Below are 24,382 nucleotides of genomic sequence, written 5' to 3'. Positions count from 1 at the left end.
TGGTGTATAGTGAATAAATGATTGCCTTACATAGTGAGTAACTTGGCTTCACAGTGGAAGTAATTATTCAGTAGTTTTGTATTTATAGTTTTGCAAGTATGTATGATAAACAAAGGGTCCATTAGAAGAAGAGTGAAAATATATAATTAGAGTGTATCATCATGCACATGCAGAATCAGGCACATTTATTGGGATTGGTTTTGATGCTGTTCTAAATGCTTAACTTACTGACTTAAGTATTTTGAGAAGAGCAGCCTCTTACTCGCTTCTGGAAAATCTCTAGCAGATTGATCTGGGTGAGAATGAGACTGATGAGCAGTTGATCTGGCATCCCTAGTGCCCAATTTCCTTTCTCTGAAAAGGTTTACTATGGAGAGTTTCTGCAATGCTAAAGTATCCGAAGGTGGCTTGTTGGCTTGGAATGCAATACTTTTGGAAATGGGCTTTGATTTAAGCTCACAAGTTTTGCAATGATACCTTACTTCCTTCTATGTCTTTGGACAGATGAGATGACAGCATATGTTGATGCTATCCATGTTAGGATAAAATTAGATCTTTAACCTAGTCAACCTGGTAAAGTTCTATTCAAGTTACAGATTAAAAGAACAAACAAACCCACAAAATACTTGTTTTTGAGTATAGTGGTAAATGTGTGGTGTCCAAAGTATAAAAAAATTATACTTATTTTTCCCGCATGTTCATGTGTGGTAAATATCTTCAAAAACATTATCACTTCCTGTATATTGCATTTTCTGTGATGGGAAATACTCCAGTTCAGGAAACTGTTATGCAAGTATCTTTATATCTGTAACCCTCCTCCTCCAAATTTTATGATTATCTCATCCTCTGTTTTCTCCTTTGCCAGTTTTTAAAATAGATGATTTTTTCTTGCCAAGCAAAGCAGAAATACTGCCTTTAACTCTGGAAATTTGGCATCAACTTACATCTTCTGAAATACAAACGTTAGGGAAACATGTTGTAATACATCTGTTTGAGACAACCTGTATAACATTTCCTGTAAAGTCTGCATATCCATGCACCTTATCCTTACAGTTCCCTTTCCATAACTTTTCTCCTGCTGGATATTTGCTTTTAGAGCAGAATGCTGGTGCCTGATGACCATCATGAAATGGTTCCCATTTCTGTTTTACTCTGTTAGGACCACAATTCATATGTCCCTGACAATTAAAATGTGGTGCATTTGACTGAACTGTATGTTACAATGGTCATGGCAAGGATGTAGAAATACTCTGAATTAGTTAGGACAAGCTTACGTCTAGCTGCTTGGCCAGGTGGAATTGATTAATGATCAGTATGCTTTCATTTATTGCCTTTGTGATAATAGAAATGTTTCCTTTAATGCCTAGGGGTATATGCAGCCATTGACTGGATCTGATCAAGGATGGGTTAAGATAGGTTAAAATTAGGCAACAATTGAGTATCTATTTGGCCTGCATGAAAACCATTTTTTCCTCATCCTGTCTTCACTGGTCTATTGCCATTCTATTTCTTCATGTTTGATACCAGCTGTTGGCTCAGGGTTGGCTGAGGGTGATTTTTAGAAGTTTGAGATAGTTTCTATCATGCTGCAAAAATGATCCTCTTAATTTTAGTGTTTGGGTTTTTTTTTTTTTTAATCAAGTGAAGCTATTTGGCAACGCTTTGTGTTTCTTTGCTAAGGAAATGGTGTTGTGAACATTTTAAAACCATTTTTCTCAACTTGTAATTAGCCACTACCACATTGTTGTAAGTAATTTATCCCACTTCCTTTTTGTCTGCCTTTGGCACTTGCTCTTGATTGTAGGCATCTTTCTTTTTCTCATCTGCAGTCACTGTAAATATAACCCTTTGCTTTATAGCACTAATGATGATTTTCACAGCTTCCTGCTTGTAAGTCGTGATTGAGTTGCAGAGAAGTTGTTTGCCTTTTTCAAACGTATTGAAGTCAGTAGACTCTAGAAAACAAAGCAGATATGAACTAGAAGTGATTTTTTTCCCCCAAAGACTTTCTGCAAGTAAGATGCAATTTTCCATGGACTTGGAATAAATCATATACCCTTAGAGACTGTTAAGATCACAGTGCAAAGATGAGTCCCTTCTCTGGTTTCTTGATCACCTTGAAGACATGACAGGGTACCATCAATTATTACACAGTCCAAGAAAGTTTGATTACTTTCAGGTTTTTAATTTACTTTTCTTCAGCAGAGTCAAAGTGCATACTTATTGGATAATAAATCACCAGAGTAAATTAGCATTTTAGGACAGATGTTTGGTTTTGGTGATGATGGACAACTTGAAAGCTGCAGTCGGCAAGAATAGGGAAAACTTCTAATATTGTCTCATCTGCAGAAGTCAATGCAGTCTTCATCCTGCTGAAGAATTACAGTAACCAAGGTTGTTTCTTCATTGCTTTACCCTCTGTAAAGGTTTAAACATTTTATCTGTGTGCTGAAAATAATTAACAGAGATGTTCCTTTGTTTCCTTTAGTGGAGAACTTTATTCCTGTAGGGATAGTAAGGGGTGTTCTATTCTCCTGTGTTTTAGGCATCGTAATGGAAACAAATTTTGAGCAGGTCTTACTGTTCTTGTTAGTGTTTATGCCAGTTTTTAGTAGCTTGTCCTTTCCTAAGTTTGCCAGTATGGAAGATTTTAGTATGAAATATGCATAAGGAACACTTCGGAAAACTTAAATTTTCTATTGAAGCCGCTCTTCTTGACATGATCTTTAACACAAATTTTTTCTGATTAGCACATTATGAGTTTGGGGTTTTTTTTGAGAAATAAGATAATACTTTGCCCAAGTAAACCTTGTTTTTTATAGGCTGCGTTTTGCTTTCTTTCACCAAACATCCAGTGAACAGATACAAACCTTCCCAGAGGGTATTTAAGAACCTTTGGTTTTTAGCTTTATCAATTCTGTGATGTTTTCATTTTTGTGTTTAGTTCTGAAGAACAGTGTTGTTATTAAACTATTTATTTTAATTAAGTCATGATTATAGTATAAAATGGGCAAAGACTGTTCCTCCGTAATTTCAAATATTTTAAAATTATTGGCATTTAAAAGAGAATGTTTCCAAAACACGTATGGGAAAGGATTGCACTGCATCAGTAGTTACTGGATGTCTTTCAGTCCTTTAGAATTTCTGAAGACTTAGCTCTGAGAAATATTTTTATGTTGCCTTTTTTTTCCTTAATAGGTAGCAAGAGATGAGAAAGTAGAGGTGCTTGAAAACCTCTCTTTTTCCAGCTCTATATTTTCATGTGATTGTTTCTTTACTTCGCTGTGGTACTACTTTGTCTACATAAGGGCTTTGCAAGACTTAATGTAAACACTGATATAGTTGGTATCCATAGATACCAGATATAATGCTCAGCTTTTTTTGTGAATTACCTATGGAATGTGCCTTTAGCAATGAAGCAATTACTGACTCAGCATACAATGAATTTAGCACTAATAATACAAAATCAACTTTTAAGGGTCAGAGTGAAGGTTTATCTGATCGTGCATCCTCTTTCAGAGCAGCCTCGTGGATACTGCTGGAAAGCTATAAAAACAAAACAAGCATAGAATGGTTTTTCCTCTACTGTATCATTGCAGTTTTTGGTTTTGTGGCTTGTAGAGAAGATATCTGCACTCTCTGCCCTTTGAGTATTTCTTCTTGATTTATATGACACTGGCCTTTCACAGTGTTTTGCACACTGAATAAAATAGATATGATAAAGAAACAATTTCATAATGCCAGCTCAGGCACTCTGGGATAAGAAATACCATCAGCAACAAAACTACACAAATCCATGCCTTTGGATAACTTTAAGAAATCTGAAAACATCTTTTGTATGTTTATACAGTGCAATCAAGACTTTTCTTGAGAAATGACAAAGATTGCTAGGAGATTTAACAGACACTTTTTGCAGATATCAGATCATTCACGGAGCTCTTGTTGGAGTCCTGTCCTTTCATATCCTCTGCTTTGGAGAGAAAAGCAGAACTGCCTTATTCTGTATTCTTAAATTGGTGAGACTGGTATTGGCAGCCATATGATCTCTGTCTTCCTGTCTGGGAGATAAAAGAGAATATTTTTGTCCTTCTTTCCAACAGTGCTCTGAGAGCTCAGGTTCTTTTGGTGAGTAATTGGCTGTCTTGGTAGTATGATTATCAGTTTTTACAATAAAATACAATGTCCTCTAAGGTTCAGTGGCTTTCCAGGATTTCATTGCTTGTTCAGGTAGTGGTGGCAGTGTCCGACAGGTACCCACCTTGCAGGTATATAATTTGTAATTTGGTTGGGGTTGGAATATATAGAACTTTTGTGCAAGGTGCACTTGGTCCATGTCAGCAAGTTCTTCCCAACCTTAGTTATTATATAAAGGGTGCAAGCATTGCATGGTCAGCTGGGACAACATGCTTGGCAAAGATAACAAATTAAGACAAACATATGTATTGCTTTAGAATTCTTTTTTTGAAAGATTGTATAAGCTGATATTTTTTGTATTGAGAACATTGTAGGTCTACTAATGAAATAGATTTAAATCATTATAGTTTTTGTACAGTACTAAAGTACTCTGTATCAATCCATGTATAATCGTTAAAGTTACATGATGTTGGCATGTAACCAAGATTCTTCTATCAATTTTATTTCCATGTAAAATTTCAAAATCTAGAATGTCAAGCTTAAAATGTCACAATGTAAACATTTGCTAGACATTTATAGATGATCTTCAGAAGTTGGTATCCAAACCCATCATACATAGCATTGAAGAAAAAAACCCCCAGACATCCAAGAGCATTTTGTTGTGATTTTTCAAATTCATCAAATGAAAGCAGAAAGCTGTAATAAAAGCTGTCAGACTGTTTTAACTGCAGATTTTGTTTCTACTTGCATTGCTTACTGTGCTGTGACAGATAGTGTTTATAGTTTTCAAACAATTCTGCAGTACTGTTTTTGCCAAGTGATAACTGTTTATCCTTGGAGAAATGTGTGCTCCCTGTATTCCACTAGAAATGATTTTTATCAGTTATAATGGTATGATTCATGTTTGGTGTGCCTGACAACATCCTTCTGTGCTCCCTGGCCTCCCTAAAGAGGGGATTTTAAAGCTGCTCTACAGAGCAACTTACCAGTCTTGTTTTGCTTTGTCCCACACATTGCTCTCATCAGTTGGTTATGAGTTGAATTGTGTCCAATTCTGGCATATTTCTGAAATTTAGCTGGATTTTTTTTTTTTTTTGTTTTTTTATGAAGGACTGTGCAGTATTTTCTTATCAATCGGTACTCGTAGGAATTATTTGTAAACATAAACAAGGAAACACTGTATATGCTACAATAGATACAGACTTAGTGCCTGCAAGCTCATCATTACCCACTTGTTCAGGAGAACTTAAACCAATTGTGTTGTTTGTTTACTAATGCTATTGGGTACTTTTTTATACATGAACATCCTGAAGTCAGTAAATGTGCCAAAAGCAGGAACTGATATTTTCTTGCACAAAGAGAAAATGCTCAAGAAGATGCTTTAAGCATAAATGAGCTGATTTTTTAATGTCTTTGCTAACCATGTATCTTGAGTAATTACAAGCTCATCTACATTTGATACAGCTGTTAAGTGCACTGAAGAGTGAATGCGAGATACATTCTTATAGGATCAGTGCGATTGTATCTTTTCTTTTGCATCTGGAAACTGCTTCTATAAATGAAAGATCTCCTATTTCTATGCTTTTCTTTCTGTGATGTCACTGTGACCTGTTAGCTTTTACTGAACATGTAAGAAGGGGTTATTTGAGACCAAGGCATTTACCCTTTTGTAACCTTTCCCTGTCTTTGGCTTGCAGGGTATGCAAAGAGAATCAGTTTTTACCAAGTGTTAAACCTTACCTTTTGCAAAATGCTGAATGCAGGTAGCTGGATTTTCTAGTCCTGTAGTCAAAGTACACTTTGATCAAGTGCTGTTTGTTTGCCACTAATACTTCAAACCAAGGGAGGAAAAGATTCGCTGGTCTGAATCCATGTCTTAGACCCAGATGTTTAGAAATCCAGGCGTAGTTTTAAAATCAGCTCAAGCAGGGATATTGGCAAGTCACTTAACTGGTTTGCCTCCTTTATTAAGTGAGAGGTTTTGTTTGTTCTTTGGACTGCTTATAAGACATCAAATATAAATTCTTACTAACTATTGAAAACATCGGCAAAAACTGTAATTTTTTTTCATGTTTGCTTGAGGTTTCTTTTTTTTCCCTTTTGATCAGGTACAAAGAAGGTGGTGAAGCTTTGTTGGTATTGCTTCCTTCAGAAGAAAAAGGGATGGTGGAACAGCTGGCACAGAGGAAAGTACCTATCAGTGAAATCAAGTAAGTGGCTAATGGCCTGCCTGTTATTCAACCTTCTTTCTGCAAGAGTAATGTGTGATGAGTCTATGACAATCTTGATAAAGTGCTTTAATTGCCTGAAGCTGGACAAATCAGGGAAATGAATTAGTTTTGGTAGTGTTGTAGAAGGAAAAGACCTTGAGAGGTTACCTATTTTATTGCTGTTCCCAAAGGCAGGATGAGCTGCACAAATCATTCTTATCAGATGCCAATTAATATATTCACAGCTTCCCAAAGAGACCTCATCCCTACTCAACAGTTACTACCATTAACATTTTTTTCTTCAAGTGTCTGATAAGACTTGTAAGTAATTTAAATGAAATATTTCTTCTGTCTTGTGCCAAGAATATATGGAAAGTGATGTATTCTCTTATTCTCTGCAGCTTCTTTTTATGTAATTGAACATGATAATGCTCTCTTTCTCTTTTGCAGATTAAACAATTACAATTTCTTTAATCTGTCCCTGTATGTTTTTATTGCTGTTATCATTTTTGTTTTCTTATCTGTTTTTTCTTTAGTTCTGGACTATTTCTCCAGCATGTCATAACCTTTCTGAATCAGTTAGTTGAAGGACAGGAAATAAAAGATTGTCATTTTACATACTAAAAAGAGGGTTCCAAGGGAAACCTGTAAGGAGCTATGCTGTCTGTACAAATAGAACTGACTTTGAAGGAGTTGCATATAACAATGCATATAACAATACCCTGTAAAAAAAAACAAACAAACAAAACACATTTCCATTTTCTGTTAAATGCAGAGTAATGGATATGTAGAAAACATAAAACTCCTAACTGTAAAAATATTAGAGGAAAAGACCACCACAGAAGAAATTGATGGTAGTTTCTTGTTTAGCAGCTATAGGTAGGAAGGAGTTTATTATTTTCTGAGCCTGTCAGTCTGATGTTGAATTAAGAGAGACAAGGGAATGTGAAGGAAATATGGAAGAAGAATTGAAAAGAAGCCAGAAAATGTGATATCAGCCTGACTCCATTTCTAACACTTAAAAAGTTGAGGTCACACCATGCCAAAAATTGTCAGCAGAGAGAACAGAAATCAGAGAATGATGACAAGGTAGAAAATCTGAGTTTCTGTATGAGTGGATATGAGCAAAGCTAGGCCTGTTTTGCTTTGAAGAGCTATGGATTGCATGTGAAGATACAAATATCTAAGCAAAGAAGGGAATTAACTATACCAAATTTCTGTGTAGAACAATTGTTTTTGAGAAGAAATCAAATTAGTATGAAACCTTGGGTGGTTATTTACACCTCATTGCTTAAGCTTCAGGTTTGCTCAAAATTTACAGGTTGACATTTCTTCAGAGAACAGAAAGAATGCATATAGCACTTTCTGGATATGGTTTAGTTTTATTTTTTAGGTATTTTTGTTGTATAGGATATGCCACTTCAAAGGCTCTTCTGAACTGTACTTGTGACTGCTATTTCTGTGTAACAAACTGAGTACACAGCAGCTGGTGAAATAAACTCACCTTTTCTGGTTAAATATGTGTGAAATGCATGTAGGATGTGGATGAACTTCAAACATAAACACTTCTTGCTAAAACAGTGAAATAAGGACTAGAATGCAGTCCAACAACTACTTAATGACAACCCAAACAAAACCTCACCAACTGAATGTGGGTAATACCAGTAAAGGACCTGAAGTCTGACATTTTCTTTTCACTTAAGCATCATAGTGCTTTATGATCTTTTGTACACCACTGCAGTAAATTCTCTTTCCCAAATTCATCTTTTTCCTTCTTAAAATGATAGTTATTGAAGTAATTTATCTTTCTTTTATATTCAGTAAATAAATGTCTGATCTCATGCACATTATAAATATTTCCTCTTTCCTGTTTCTTTGTCAGCTAAGCTTTTAACTTTGTAAGGAATGGTGTTAATTGTTTGAACAGCTTATCAAAGGAAGTGGTAAAAAACCTCTTTAGGCTGTATTTATCCATGTAAATAGAAATCCATGTTTTTGTACAGGGATAATAATCCAGTTTTAATAGGGCAAATATTTCACTCCCAATAAATGCCCATTATATTTATAATCCAAGTTAGGTGGGCTTCTGGAGAGACGGTAGTGGCTGCATCTCCTAACATATTGTTCTTAATGTTCTTAATCTGATGTTACTTAGATGGAAAACTCTGTTTCTTTCTTTTTTTTTTTTAAATAATACTACAGAAATTCATTCTTGTACCAAGCCACTAGGACATATGTATTATAAATACATTTAAGAAATATTCTTAATTGGAATCATTATTAGAAAAGTCAAGGGTTTTGATTGAGAACATATTTTAGCAGCCTGCCCCAAGATCCAGTTTTTCAATTGGCAAAATAAACTTTAATAGAATTTATAACATCAAAATGAAGGGGAATGCTTTCCCTTAGAATTGTCTGCCTAGGGTGTTATGATTTAAAAGATGTAGCATTGTCCTTGTAAAAGGCTAACTAAAATCCTTAACAAGTTATTCTTGTAATTACTTGTGGATTGCAAACCAATTTAATTCTAGAAGTTTTTAACTGCAGATTTTCTCATGCTGTTTACTTCCAGCCAGTTTCCCAATTAATACAACCCCAGTGTATTTTGTCAGTTTATAAATTGTTTAAGAAGTTGCATGAACCCATGGATCATGTTCCAGGTCTTGTGGTGAAGTCTTTTCATGTTGTTTGTGCTTATTCACCCAATTATAGATTCTTAAGAATTCTAACTTGGGAATTAGAAGATAATGAGCATTGCTCACTGGCAACAGAGTTTAACTGTTCAAGTTTCTGAAATTCATTCTGAAAGCTTTTTTTCTAAAACGTTGTATATTCAGGTGTTTGTTTGGCTGTTCTTATTAACCTGTTGTCTGGTATAGTGGTCGTAAGAATGCTGTTACTTTTCTTATTTTGTATTTTTTGATTTGCAAACTATTTTTGATGTTGTTTTATTTAATGTAGACAGACCTTTTAAAACAGTTCCATAATTTGAAAGTAGAGAAAGGAAGAACTTTCCTTGATACCTGTTCAAAGGACTGGGGTTTAGGATCTTTCCTTAATTTTCAGTTTTAGATCTAAGCTGCCAGTAGAGGTTTTCAATAAACTAGTTCCTTCTAATTAGCACAAGCTGCCAATTTACAGGTAGTGCTTTTAACAGTACATTGTTCAAAAAGAGCAAGTGCAAAATATGCAATAATAAATACAATAGCTTGGAGCATTTAAGTATGGCAAAATGGTACTCTGAAAGTATTGAATGGTTTGTACATTTTTTAAAGGAGTCTATAATCTCCAAGTTTTCCATGCAAGCTCTGAACTGAAATTATTTTTGATAGTATTTTGAGGTTTACTTTGTTGCATTCAGCTTTGTTGGGTGAAAAGATAAGAGCTGCTTCCTCAGGGGTTACCATAACAGATTTTATGTCTAGAAAATTTTACCAAAGGATGTGCAGGTATATAGATACCCATGATGTAGTATTGCTTTCTTTAATTTTATTAAAATTAAAACATTACAACATACTGCTGTTTCCCACAGAAAACACCTTAAAAAAGGTGTTTTCTGTGGAAAACAGCAATAGCAACAACAAAACACTTTTTTTCCCTTCTTTTCTTTCTCACAGTGGAAAATATTTGGATGTGTATTCCACACATTGATATTATTGATATAGGGGATCTGTTAAAACTCACTGCCTCCCAGTTACCATAGTTACTGTAAGACAATATACACTGGTGTCACTATTCAGTGTGGTTCTACACCTCTGTGTGATCTCCTGGGTGAGCCTTCCTTAGGTGCCAGTCCTTCCCCCTGCCTCCAGCCTTCAGGCTGTCTGGAGTAACCACATTCCACACTGAGAGCACAGAGCAAAACCTGCTGCTGCTGCTTGGAAATCTGGAAACTGTTTTGCTGCATCAGGGCAGCAGGGTCTTTTAGGTGGTTGCTGATCTGTTTTCCTTAAATTCTACTTTGGAGAAGAGTGGGGAAAGGACAATGCCTAGTTAAAACAGTGCTTGTATCCTGGTATATAAACCAGGGAAAATGAGAGGAAATCAAAATGTGTATCAACCAGAAAATTTGGAGATTGCTGTCTGATCAATACATAAGGCCAGGCAAGCTGGGCTCATGTTTACATTGTGGCACAGTCAAGTGTGGCCATTTATGCAACTGGTAGGGAAAACTGTAGCTTCAGAAAATTGCACTGCTCCTTAAAGGTAAGATATGTGATCACAGAGTAAGAAATAACCAGCCTACTTAAAATGGCAGACCATGTTATAAAATCCCCTTCTAGCCTTTGTATAGTTGGTTTTAGCTCATTGGTTCTTAGCCATTTAGCAAGCTTATGAATTATGATAACTAATTTCAGTGTTTAGCTTTTAGGTTTGCTTCTCCTGAGTCACATGTATACAATTTATTTTAAAGAGTTTTATTTGTTCAGAAAGAAATAACATAAAAACTCATTAAAGCCAAAATCCAGTTTAACAGTGGCCAGCTTTCTCATTTTTTGAATCTCAGCATGAGAAGAAGATGATAGGGGATGACTGTGATGATACAGTGTTGGAGAAGAGAGAATTCAGTACTACTTCTCTTTTTATGGTAGTCAGTGCTGCAAATTTGCTCATTCATTAACAAACACATAAACTCAAAATGTGCCTGGGGTACCATGTTCTTAGTTGACATTGCTTAGATTTATACTACTTTATCTAGCCATTCTTTTAAATGTGAAGTGTCTTGTTGTTTTTTGGGTTTTTGTCTTTTTCAAACACTTTTCTTCCAATTTCAATCAAATTACTCAAAATTTAGATGCAGTCTACAAAATGTGGCTGTATTTGTCTCGAATTGTTATGCTTGGAGCCTCAATGACACATAGTCTCTTATGAATAATGGATCATATTCCTACAATAATCAAGTCATAGAAAATAATGAGTAAATAGCATGTCCAGGTGAAAATCTGAACTTCATAAGCATTTTGAGTTTGACAGTGACAGCAGGGAGTAGTTGGCAGTCTCAGCTACTCTTTGAGAAGTGCTCCAAGGCCATTTTTTCATTACTTAAAGATTTCACATGGACCATGTTTCCCTATTTTATGAGAATGTACAACTGCCGGATGCTTTCCTGACGCCAAATATGGCATCTACTGTTTCTTTCCCATTCTTAAAACCTGCTAATGCTGCTATGAAGGATAATCAAACTGATGAATCATATTTTGCTTCTGACTAAGCTGTGTTAGCTGTTGTGATTTTGCTTATTTTCTTTAGGTCCTTACAGATTAGGTTTTTTGGTATCAAGAAAAAGTTAATTGTTTAACTTCCTTTTTGCCCCCTTTGAATATGAGCACTGTATTTACATGGCCTTTTTGATAGCATTTTTTTTCCTTCACCTCGATGTGTTGTTAAGATTAGATACAGCTGTGACTCCAAGTGCTTTTACTTTCTCTAGTTGCTATGGAGCAAATTTCTTTTGACCCAGCTGATTTATTGGAGCACTTGGTCTCCCATGATTTGTGATTCTGGTGTGAGCTTGCACTTTGCTGTAGCTGTTGTTATCTGACTGATTGCAGCTGCCACTTGGAGTGAAGACAAGGAAAAAAGGCACTGGCTAATTTTAGGGCTTTGAGGTCATCTCTTAATAGCTTTCCCATAACTTAGCAGTAATCCAACACTTTTCTGGACCCTCTTACTACTGGTGTTCGTATTAATTTTTTTATAACTCATACTATCCCTTCTTTTCTTTTTGTATCATTATATTGCAGAGATTTGTTGATCGGTTTTTCCCCCACTTAATTTTTTACGCTTCTTTTTTTCTGTCTTATGCTTTTAAATTTTTACAGCCAGTTATGTGTTTTCTGGAAACTGGAACTCATGTTTTTTGGTCTTTCACTAAAACTGTAGCTAATAGTGCTTGTGTACACTGTAATTTTCCCCTGGCTGTATCTGAGCAGAATGAAGAAATTGAAATTGTAAGGGAATGAAGCTTGATATCTGTTTTCATATTTAGTAAGAATAGCCTCCCACCATGTTTGCTAGGTTTTATGGTACACTGGGGTGGCAGTAGCAGCTCAAAAGTAGATGAGATTTGGGCAAATAAATCTGCAGTAATGTAGGTATCACTGGAATAAGTTTAAAAATTCAGAATCTGGGAGAGGACCAGATATCTTTTTAGTAGGTTTAATGGCAATTTCTATAGTGCAGTCAATATTCTTTATTTACTTGAGAAGCTCTTAAATCTGTTTAATCTCACTGTCCTTTATTATTGCTCACCTGGCTATTTTTTCTATGAAGTACTTAAATTTCAGTATTCCTGGCACAATGAATCTTATTTAAGCTTTTAAAAATGCTGACAATTTCTTTATGAAGACTTTTATTTCATTATAAAGTAGTACTATAATTCATTATGCTGTTTCTGTATTTTTGCAATATTGTTATAAAATCAAGAAGTTATTTTCTGCTGATTTCTGCTGTGCTTTGGAATAAGTTTCACCACCTTCCATGAAAACTGCATAAAACAGCTGCCATTTGTCTTTTCTGCATTATTTGTTTGAGGAGTGTAATCTTCATCCTTAATATGATTCCATTCTGTGCTATTTCAATAGTAATAGCTCTGTGCATATTAAAACAGTGCAAAAGATGTGAAGATGCTCCTGAGATCCTAACAGGTGCTTATTTCGAAATGTTCTAATAATTAAAGCTTGTTTATTTCTTTTTTTTTGTTTTTCTTTTTTTAAAAATTAGAATTAATCCTGAAAAACTTACAGACATTCAGAAGAGGCTGCAATCATTCTTAGCTCAAGATCAGGAGTTAAAAGAGAAAGCTCAAAGGGTAAGTCATCTGCTACAATCTGTTGGTTGAATAGAACTGCAGTTTGAATAACTGACCAGCTCAGACGTGCCCTAGAAGCAGTGTTTGGCACTGAAGAACCACCAGAGATAATTGAGCACTTGTATTAGGGGAGAAACATAAATTAGACAGAACCAGAGTCTTCTGAGTGATGTCCAGTGACAGAAGAGGAGGCAACAGGCACAAATTTCTGTGCAAAAACCTCCATTTAAACCCAGAAGAAGCCTTTCTTGTGAGAGTGGTTGAACGCTGGAACAGCAAGACTGTGCAGTCTCCAAATGCTGGTTATTAAAAATAGGCTTTCTTCCTGAGCAGCCTGCCCTAGCTGACCTTGATTTGAGCAGGTGCTTGCACTAGATGGTCTCTGAAGTTTCTTCCTGACTTCAACTACTTTGAGTTTCTTGGAAAGCTGGTACAAAAAAAGTCAAAATAATGCTAATAATAAAAAAGGTGGCTTAAAAATAGCAGATCACATTACTTGACTTGAAAAGTTAAAAATATGAAACCATGTAGGCCTCATCATGGCCCCCTTGATCAATTTTTATTGTTATATATCCTGAATATATGTGACAGTTTGTCCTTTCTCAGGGTAAAATCCAGTGCATTGAATAAAGCATTTTAACTTTTGTTTGGATTTGAATGATCAGCAAAAGAGGTTAGAATAGCTCTTCTGGGTAAGATGGAGAATTATGTGAATGGGTTTATGAATGGGATTTCTTTGCTGTGCTGGTTAATGCTGGGAGACTTAATGGAGAATCAATATGTGCATTTCACCACATGTTTATCAGGTTTGGGGAAGGCAGGGACCCTTCAAATAACTAAGTAGGTTCCTGGAGGAGAACGAGCTTGGTTGTAAAATATACTTTCCATGAAAGGTAGCCTGTGAAATATTTCTGGAAATTGCACTGCCTCCTGCTATCACTAAACATGTTTGCTGACTTTTCTCTGGTTTTATAATATTTTTAGGCCATGAACTCTTTGGAATGGAACTTGCTACTTTTTTTATTGAAGCACTGCAATATGTTGGTTTTCTGAGGCTGGTTGGTTTGTTGGGGTTTTGTTTTGTTTTTGTTTTTGAACTGTGTATATCATTAGCCTGTGAATTCCGTAGTTGTATCAAAAATCAAAAGCTGAAGTTGAGATGCAGGAAAACACAGTTCGAAGGATAATAGGCAAGTCTTTCATGTCATTTTTTCGTATGTGTGTGTGTGTGTATATATATATATATATATATATATATATATATATATATATATATATGTCAAATCAAAAGAGTACCACCAAAGGCCACATAGTGAGAAATCCCAAAATGCCAAAGCCTGAGAAATACATGATTGCAGAGATTCTGGATTAGTGTTAATAACTTTTTATTTGTATGAGGTAGTGTGGGCATTAGTGACGCTTGAAGGTATACTGGTAAACCTGAGTGGTAGGCTAAAATGAGAAGAGGATTGTGAAAACTTAGAGAAACCAAGAGCCTTAAGCTTTCTGTTGAACTGGGACATAAAATGAGTTAAGTTGAAATACTGAAAACTCTTGAGATTCATCTCACCTAGCTATAGATGTCCTCTGTGAGTTACTCTGCCTGAACTTTATTTTATAGCTGATAGGGTGGAATAAGCACTTCTACAATGCCTCCTGGCACAGATACCTTAAAACCCCTTTAGGGTGGATGGATGAATAGTGGTTTCTTTGTGCTGCAGAGGTAGGCTATGTGATGTGACCTGTCTTGGAGGCCTGCAGTAGGGACACTTAGTGAGTCAGCGGGATGCCATTCTGACTTTCCTAAACAAGGAGATTTAAATCAAAGTGCCTGAGGAGCTCAGTGGGAGCTTTGTGAATAAAATGTCTAAGGCAGTGTTCCAAGGGAATGCTTTTAAAAACTATTTTTGTCTTTAGGTATTCCAGGTTTTTGTAGTGCATAAAGCATTACTTGAAGCAGTGTGGAATGTCAGTGTAAGCTTCATCCTGGTGCTGCACAAACCAGAGGCACTGGTGTCATGTTCACCTCCTGCAGCCACGGGAAGTTGCAGTTACATCAATTTATGTCAGAAGTGACAGAGCAGCTGGCTGGGGGAGGATAGGAGTAGGAGTAATCCAGCATCATCTTACTTGGAATGAAAACACCAACAAACCTCTGTTTCTGCCTTTGGCTTTTTAATATCTCTTAAAAGGCAGAGAAGGATCATTCTGAAATGAGCAGGGGAATGATAAAATTTCAAAATAGCCCAAGAATAAAATCAAACATGGGCTGTCTGTCAGTATTGCAGATACATACTTAAATTAGTTTTGAAAAATTTTAATTACCATATGATTACCCTTTGAGGACATTTTTGTTGCAGTTTTTAATTTATGAATAGCAGAGAAGTGTCATGCTTTCAGGCAAGCTGTAAATACATTCCATTTTTGAAAAACTTGAAGTATGAACAAGTAATTTATCATAGAAGTGTCCTTCCTTAATAAGGTTTAACTATGTTCAGACATACTATGCAAATGTGCCCAAGTAGTCTTACATGTCAGTGTGAATAAAACAATAAAATGGATGCAAATGAAATCCTGACCTTGGGTCCTTATCTGAAATGCTGGATTTCTCAGAGGCATGGGTGTTACATCATCTATCCTGTCTGTTGCAAGTTTCCAAATTCTTGACATTTGTAGTGTTAGAAATCAATTCCCAACCTGAATGGATGAGGTAGCAGTGAAACAGTACAGCTGTGCACAGAAGTTTGGATAGGATGGTAGCCTACCATCATGTGTTGAGGGCCTAAGTTGTTGTGTCCTCTAAGCTTGTTGATTTACTTCAAGGTGCCCTTACTTCTTTTGAAAATAGAAAGTTCTTGATTACTAATTGCTTCAACAAACTTCATGGTTCATTTAGTAGGACACGGCTCCCCTGCTATTGCTTGGAAAGACAGTTTGAATCAGATCAGGGCTCCTTTGAAACCTTTGCAGTTCTTCTCATGGATTGATGCTGCCTTTTGGCATTTCTTGTAATTTTAATATTTAATATGTTAGTTCAGCCAGTTCTGGAAATCAGTTTAAAGAAAGAATCTTTTTTTTTCTTGCTAGTTTGAATGTTACTGTGGCACTGAAATGATGTCTGTCCATTAAATTCTTCATCACACCCAGAGAAATGTGCAGGGTGTTACAGCCTGTAATTCCAGCCACACCCTATTACTTTTGAGTTACTGTCAAAATAGCACATCAGTTGAATTGTGTGCATTTTAATACTTAAAACAGTTATCCAGGAAATAGATCAATAAATCAAAATTTAGAGGTAGTAAATTCCTAGAGCATGGTACTTTTCCGTTATGTATTTCCAGTACTTGTACAATAATCCCCGGTGCTTTTGGAGACCTGTAGCTGCTATTGTAATAGAGCTGTAGATGTTAGTGATGCCCAAGCATAACATTTTCCATAGAAATTACTACATATAATACTTTTGCAGTTTTCAGTTATTTAAAAAAAGCCTTGAAAGTCATACCAAACAGCAGATATGGCAGGGGACAACAGCAATTGTAAAATGGCAGGGAAAATGTTCAGACTGACTAAACTTGTGTTTAGTCAGCTCCAGTGTGTGTGTGCAGGCTGAGGAAGTCTCAGGATAACCGAATAAAATCCAGCTGAGATGACAGAGTTTTAGACAGAGGTTGAAGTCAACACACTGAAATCAAATAAAAAAATCAGAGTAAATGGCTTGGTTTCTCTTCTTGTAAAATAGAACAACTGTTCTATGCATTTGTTTGGTGTTTCATTCTTAGTTATTGTAGGGCTTGAAAAGCATGCAAAAATGTGTTCTTTCTGCCCTTTAGAGTTGGTTAATTTCTAGACCATGTGTACCAAATATATGCTAGTAAGGTAAGTGGATGGCTTTATCAGTTATCCAACAGACATAATGAGATTTCAGTTTTCAAGTAGTGACTCATGTAGATATTCAGATCTGCAAATCTTAGATTCACAGGAAGGATACTTCTTTTTTAATCTACTTTTTTGTCATCTGTCACTGCAGAGAAAAAAGAGGCCTTCACTGATTTTTGTCACTTGCTAGACAACAGTAGATTAATGAGATCTGTCAAATTTGAAGCCTTTTCCTAAACATTCTAATTACCTTTGTAAAATGATTAATAATTCAATGTGAGCAAAGAAGTGTTTGATGTAAGTATTCCACATCTCAATCTTTGTAGCAGCTGAATGAATTGAGCTCACACTTTCCACAGATAAAATTAATTAAAGGCCATAATCAGGAAGGAAACTTTACCCAAAAAAGTCTTAGCATTAGGAAAAACAAGCAAATGAAAATTTAGTTTTCTAGTGAATTAATGCACAGCTTGCAAAGTATATTTCTTAGCTCTATATACCTTACAATCAATAGTTATTTCTGCTTACTCAGGAGAAAAGAATGAATTTATGACATTGCTTAGCTTACTGTCTTACCTTTCTTTTTACCTTTTGAGGTTTTTTCTCTTACAAGCATTTAAAGAATCCCCATAAGACATCAATGCTCCTGACTGTTGGGTGTGTGCTCCACTATCTGAACTTAACAAGAAATAGATTTTTTTTTTTTTTTAAATTCCACATGAATTAGTAATACAGTAGTTTTCTCCAATAGGTGCCTGTACATAACAGAACAAGGGTGTGATTATAGGATGCTTGAATGTAACTCTGTGAGCTTAACTTGCTGTTGTTATTAGTGTTTGATGGTTTAAGCCTCATGGTAGGAGTTCTGGCATGTGTTAGAAATAAGGTTATGAACAACAGAAATCCAAGGATCTTTTTTGATACTTGAAATATTCCAGTATTTTTGCTGCTGCTGCTAGGTAGAACTAGACTATGTAAAAGAAGCATGAGAAGAATAAGAATCTTTCCTTTTGGGAAGGACAGCAGGCAGATGCAATACAAGATTAAGTTATTCTCTTATGCAGTGCTTCCAGTTTTTTTGGAGAAAGTTTGTGATTAATTGATACTTCAACCTTGGACTGCTCTTAGTAGGTGTTGTATAATGAATTTGTCTTGGGCAGCTGAGTTGCATTCATTGACTGTGTGCATGTGATGAGCTGATGGTAAATGTAAGGTAATATGAATCATCTTGGACCACAGTGAAGTGCAGCTATATTGAGTTGAATAACTTCCTGCTCATGGCTAAGATTAAGTCAGGACACCTCTGATTGATAGCAACAAAGTCTGTTTGAAATTCCACATAATTTAGATATCAGAATAGCATAACAACATTCAGAAAAGCTATGAGAAAAAAAATCAAATTGAATCAGTGATGTTTCCTTCTGACTAATCTGTCATATTTTCTTTCTAGGAAAATATAACATGACATACTGTTTGGAAATTCAGTCAATTCAACCAATGTGAATGTAATGAAATTTTTGAGTACTTGAAGTTGCTTCAGTTCTGTAGTAGTGATAAATTTTGTCTGATGAGTACTTTAAAATTTCAGTCTAAAATCGATGTTAGACTACTTAATAGTGAAATTCTATTTTGTGTTTAGAGCAACAATATGATATTTGTTTCTTGTGTTGGTAATTGAATGCTGTCTTTTTTTGTTGAATACTTCCATTTTTCTTTCAGTGTTTTGTATCCTACTTGCGTTCAGTTTACTTAATGAAGAACAAGGAAGTATTTGATGTTTTCAAATTGCCTCTAGCAGAATATGCTCTGTAAGTATGGTCAACTTAAAATGTGAAAGCTGTATAATGAGACGTTTTGCAGTCTTTAAATAGCTGTTTTGATTGTGTTAACACACAGATTTGGACTTCTGATCTTCTAGTGTATTTAGTTTCATATTCATGCTGAGCTTTTGCGTATTTTCAAGAGTATTCTAAATGGAAATTATGTGTAAAAGTAATATATGCTGTACAGAGAAATAACTTAGGGCAGAAGGTACATTTGCTATATACACTAAAAGACATAACTTCTGAAGAAAAGGATAGATAATAATGTTCTAGTGTTTTTTCCCTCCCCAGATTTGCCCTTCAGCCTCATAGCTAAATAAAGTGTATTATTTCAAAAGAAATTGGAGGTGTCTAAAGACTATGTATTGCAGTCTCATTTTGAGTATTATTTGGACATTTCTCGTTGGCCATCAGTTACTTTTCATAAGATTCGGTGCCTTTGGTAAAGATGAAGCATCTGCACTAGATTGAGTAGCATCTATTTTGCTATGTCTATTTTTGTACATGTATGTGAATCATTCCATATTTTGTATGGGAGGGAAATTAATTTTGACAGGTTGACTGTACAGATGACAGCCCTTTGAAATTGTTTTAAGATGTGAAGTTTTTGAAATCTCATGGGTACACAGGGTAGTCATAAGGGAGTAGCAAGGTGTTCAAAGGTTCACAGTAAATTGATTTGATATGTGTGGAATTTCATACAGAGAAGGCTAATTTGCTAGCACATGGTATAATGAACTAAAATGTGACAAATTACTAGACTCTGGAACACCTGGACTTTCTGTGCTGTGCTGCCATTAACATGATTATGCTTTTAAAGATACATAAGCCTATTATAAAAGATGCTTTTTAACTTCATGGACTGAGACATTTTGAAAAAGGAGAATTAGCATAAGCTCAAAAATTTTTGCTATATGCAATGCCTGACCCTTCTCTTGTGTGGTTTGTGTCAGCATCTTTAAAATCTGTTGTAGGTCTTACTGTGCTATGAATGTAAGGTATAGCAGCAGAAAAATTAGGGCTAAGAGGGATAACCACACAAATTCAGCCAGTGTTAGAAACAGACTAGCAGATGGTGGTAATGCTGAATTTTCAGAATCCCAGTGCCTCTTTCTGGATTTCGGCATGGTTTGCCCTCTAGTATCTATAGACGGAGTAGTCTACAGTTCTGTTCTTCTCAGGTCTGTGTGCCTGGATTTGGACCTTCCTCAAAATAATTCTGAGTCTCGGCTTTGGAAAGCCTAATGTCACTAATGTCATTCCTGTAATAAAATGCAAGAAACCAGTCAGTTGTTTAGAGAGTAGGAGAGGTTTAGTCAAGGCTGTGAAATATCTGGCAGTATAATAAAAAAGTCAGAAGATAATAAATCTGGGAGATAATTTGGAGATTCTGTTCTAGTTTCTTGGCACTCTTCTTCCCCACTCTCCAGACTGCTAGTCTAACTAAAATACACCCTGCAGTTCAGTGCACAGCCACTGATACATGGATCAGTCATCTTCATTTATATGAAAGTCCCTCAAAGTCTGGTATGTTTGAATTTTGCATCCAGAATCGACCTGTTTCCATTCTGCACACAAACTTAGAGCAAAACCTGAAATGAGAATCCTTTCTTCCCTTTACCTTCTGTGTGCATTTTCTGAAAAGTACTTCAGCCTTTCCATGGAGATTTACTGCTAGCTTGATAGATGTTGCTCCACTAAAAATCCTGCAGAGAAAATAGGCTGCTTAATGCCCCTGTCAGGTTTGCATTGCAGGCTGTTGCCCACATTCCCCATTGCTCTCCTGCTTTGCATGTCTGTTCACTGAGATTCTCTTAAGCTCTGTTGATTGAGTCTGCAGAAAAGCAAGTATTTTTCATTTTAATATGTTATATAAGATCATATATATAAAAATATATATATATAAAATATATATATAAAACAAAATATATAAAAAATGTATGCGCACACACGCACATCTGTTCTAGCAATTGATCACCTTTAAGCTATGGTGCATTACTATGCTCTCCAGTATTCTCTCATTATAAATTGCTATCAAGAATAATTTGCTGGAGGAAGACTTGTGTAGCCCTTGTGTTAACATAGGCAGCCTTTAATTCTGATGAAGGAGAAGCTCAACGCTTGCATTAAAAAGAGAAATCTGTCTTTTGATTGCAAAGGACAGCTTTGAAAGCGTAAGAAAATGTAAACAAACAACAGGGTGAAAAGGAATAATTACGAAGTCTGGTCTCCTGGAGAGGAGGCAGTGTTTTGAAATATTTTCTTTCTCAGGCACTTTATGTTGCTAGGTGCTAACACATACATATATCTATACACTGTTCTCCGGGGGCAGATCTTAACAGGTGAGTGTGCTGGATGGACAGGTTAGTCCTAAGGGGCTGCCAGGTAAGGTAATTTCCTTTGTGACTGTCGTCATGTCTTTCAGGAGAAATGCAGCATATATTCCTGTTTCTCCCTGTATTGGTACATAGAGAATAAATAAAACAAATTGAAGCCAAATTATTGGGGAAATGTCAGATACACACTCATTAGTATCCAGATAGTTCTGCAAGTATTGCTTGCAGATCAGTATTAAAAAGCAGCAGGTAGCTGCAGATGCTGTCAGGACTGAAATGCCTGATAGCAGAATACATGATCCATCTGTCCACATCTGTCTGTCCTTTCATTAAGCAGGGAAAGCACCCATTGCACTCTCATCGTCACCCCTGGCCTGACCCTCACTGCATGGTTAGGGCAGAAGGTTTTATTTTGCTCAGGGTTGTCTGTCTCGTCCTCAGGCAATGCCCATTGCAGTCGTGGCATGTCTTGTTATCTCTTTGTTGGTTCTTGGCCCTCCTTCTGGCTGTCCTTATACTTACTTTTCTACATGCTAATCTCCTAACTAAAAAGATAACTTCTAATTACTTTCCCCCTTTTGTTTCCAGTCTTAATGCACCTGTAACCAGACTTACTATTTCTCATGCTGTTCCTGGTTAATGTCAGCCTTGTGTGCTATTGCTCATACAGACCCCAGCATTCCCTCCAGTCATTTTCAGAGTTTGGGTGTTCTTCATTGAGCTCCCCCTCAGACACCTGAAATCCAGCTGTCTCTTCCTGAGCTTCTGTAACTACTTCTGTAAACTTTTGCCTACAGCTTTCTGAAGAAGCTGCAGTCTCCTCTCTCAAAAGTCCAGGGTCATTATCCTCTTAGTCATCATCCTCATTTCTTCTAGGATCTTGAGCTATCTTTCCTCATTCTGCAGCCAAGTTGGCTATTGACCTTCTCTCACCTTGGAAGTGAATGTACTTGCATATGCATGAGTAGCAGTTCGAGTAGAGTGTCTGTCAGAGGTAGCTGAGCCAGCTAACTTGGAGAAAGGTTTTTTAATGCACTCTAGAAAACCTGTTGCTTGTGCTCTGCTGTGTTGCCCTCTGAGCAGGTGTCAGGGTGGCTCAGGTATCAAGGAGCACCACCAGGATTTGGAACTGCAGTGTGGAGGTTCCTTTTCCTTTTGTAAGGAAGACTACATCTTGAAGACTACATCTTCAGTCTTCTGAATTATTAGACTGCAACCATGACATCCTCTTTGTTCTTCTTCTCTTTGGTCCTGACCCATGAAATGTTGAATAGCTTGGCCCTCCTTATTATTAATAGAGTGCCAGGCATTTAAACTTCTTAATGGAGAGGAATAAAGCTGGCTGGTGTATTTGTCCTGGTTCAGGGCAAATTTGAGAGAGAGCCCCCAAAGGGGCTCCTCTAGAAAAGCAGATTCAATTGGCCCCTCCCCCCAACCGGTTTGGGAAAAAATCTCCTTGGAGAAAAGTGGAAAAAACAGTTTATTAAACAATAAAACCTAAATAATATTAAACAATAAAACCTCTTGCTGCTCCAAAAGAGATGACAAGCTCAGAACAGTCCCCTCCCCAGGCTGCAGCTCGGCTCACTCAGTCTCTGGCGGCCACAGGTGGGGCTGCTCTTCTGGGTGTTCAGTCCAGAGCAGGTTTGAACAGGTCCAAGAGAAGGGAAAAAAACCCCACAGTCCAGGGAACTTCTTTGCCTCAGCTAGCTAAAACTAACTAAAAGCAAAGGAGAGCTCTGTCCTGCTGTCTGTCCATCTGCAGACAACACAGTCCAGGAGCAGGAACGTGGAGGAGTGAGTGCAGTGTCTGAAAACAAGCTGCCTTCTTCCCTCCCCCCTTCACTCTCTGGAACAAGTCTTAAAGGTGCAAAACTTATTATCCAGCATAAAGAGAACACATGGTTGGGGATAAAAGCATCATATAGTCAACCCAGGACACTGGTAAAGTAAATAGCACAGCAAAAACAATTTCTCTGTTCATTTTGGTTATTAATCAGACCATCTGGAAAGCCTGTTAGTTCAGATTTGTGTCTTGTCAGTTGATGTGATTTCTCTGTTTTCAAATGGTTGCTCATCCTCTCTTCTGATAACATTTTAAATGTTAAATGTGGATGTAGCGTGTATTGCTAGGCAAGTAAGTAATACACATTTCTTGAAATAGCTGCTGAGAGTATTTAACCTTTTCCAACCTATTTTAAGTCTTTGTCTGAGCTTGTTTTGCAGTAAAAGTAATCTCTGTGCTGTTTTTATGTGTTCATATCATTCTGAAGTAGTTCATTAATGGAATATGTCTTATATTTAGTAAATGTACTAAGTTAATATTGGATTGAATCAGTAACTTGTGTAAAATTGTTCTGAAGCAGTTCTTTACAGCTGGCTCATGTTTTAAAAAGGACTAGTCATCTTCTAGGAGCAAATTAGGAGCATTTGTCAAACTTAAAATTTTAAGATTTTACTGGTCTTACATTTGTTTTTTTGCAAACGTAGATATTGCTTCAAGTGTCTAAGATTTGGTCTTTCTAAAGAGTTGAGAGATGTCAAGTTTTTCTCTCATCCCAGTAGAGGCAAAGTAAAGTTACCGTGTTAATGTAAACACACTCCAGGTCTTTGTATAAACACAATTAACAAACCTTAGAAGAGGCAGTATTTTGTCCGTTACACAGTTCATTTAAATTCATTAAAAAAAAGTTAATTGATGCTTGATCTTCATTATTCACTGGAAACAAAAGTGTTATTCTTGTTAAAGCCATACAGTGTTATTTCTTTGCAGTTTTACTCTTTTAATTTATTTCCTGAAAGTCCTTGTGAACTTGCTACTAAATTAACAAAGGTATGTGAGCATTGTAGGTCATTTGTGTAGTTACTTCTATGCATTCCCTGATCAGTGTTAGGGAATGCTGATATTCTAGCCACCTGGATTTCAGCTGAGGAATAGAACTCTCAGCTGTACCTTGATTTATAGCAGCAAAACACTCCCTTGGTTTCAGTATTGCCTTTACAAACCGATTTCAGTTGTCTTTCTAGAAGAGCCTGCTCTTTAGAAGTCATTACATCTCATACCAAAATACAAAACGGGATTGTTTGGTTTGTCAGCTGAATTGTTGCTGCCACTTAAAGGCTGCCATGGTCTGAGGACTACACTGTGGTGTTAGTGTGTTTTCAGTGTTGTCTGTTAGGATTTATGAAATC

At 36.3% G+C, this 24,382-nt stretch overlaps 1 protein-coding gene across 1 annotated transcript in view; it reads left to right on the top strand.

Moving 5' to 3' along the window:
- Positions 1-24,382, top strand: part of DDX10 (DEAD-box helicase 10) — a 155,145-nt gene that overhangs the window by 19,772 nt on the left and 110,991 nt on the right. Inside the window, exons 10-12 of the mRNA XM_064409331.1 lie at positions 6,243-6,344; positions 13,068-13,155; positions 18,751-18,839. Of these exons, the coding sequence (XP_064265401.1) occupies positions 6,243-6,344; positions 13,068-13,155; positions 18,751-18,839 (279 nt within the window). The remainder of the gene's footprint in view (positions 1-6,242; positions 6,345-13,067; positions 13,156-18,750; positions 18,840-24,382) is intronic.

This window comes from Passer domesticus, chromosome 2 (genome assembly GCF_036417665.1).
Source record: "Passer domesticus isolate bPasDom1 chromosome 2, bPasDom1.hap1, whole genome shotgun sequence".
Lineage (NCBI taxonomy): Eukaryota > Metazoa > Chordata > Aves > Passeriformes > Passeridae > Passer > Passer domesticus.
Note: the sequence above shows the minus strand (reverse complement) of the source record. Positions and strands in the feature narration are given on the sequence as shown.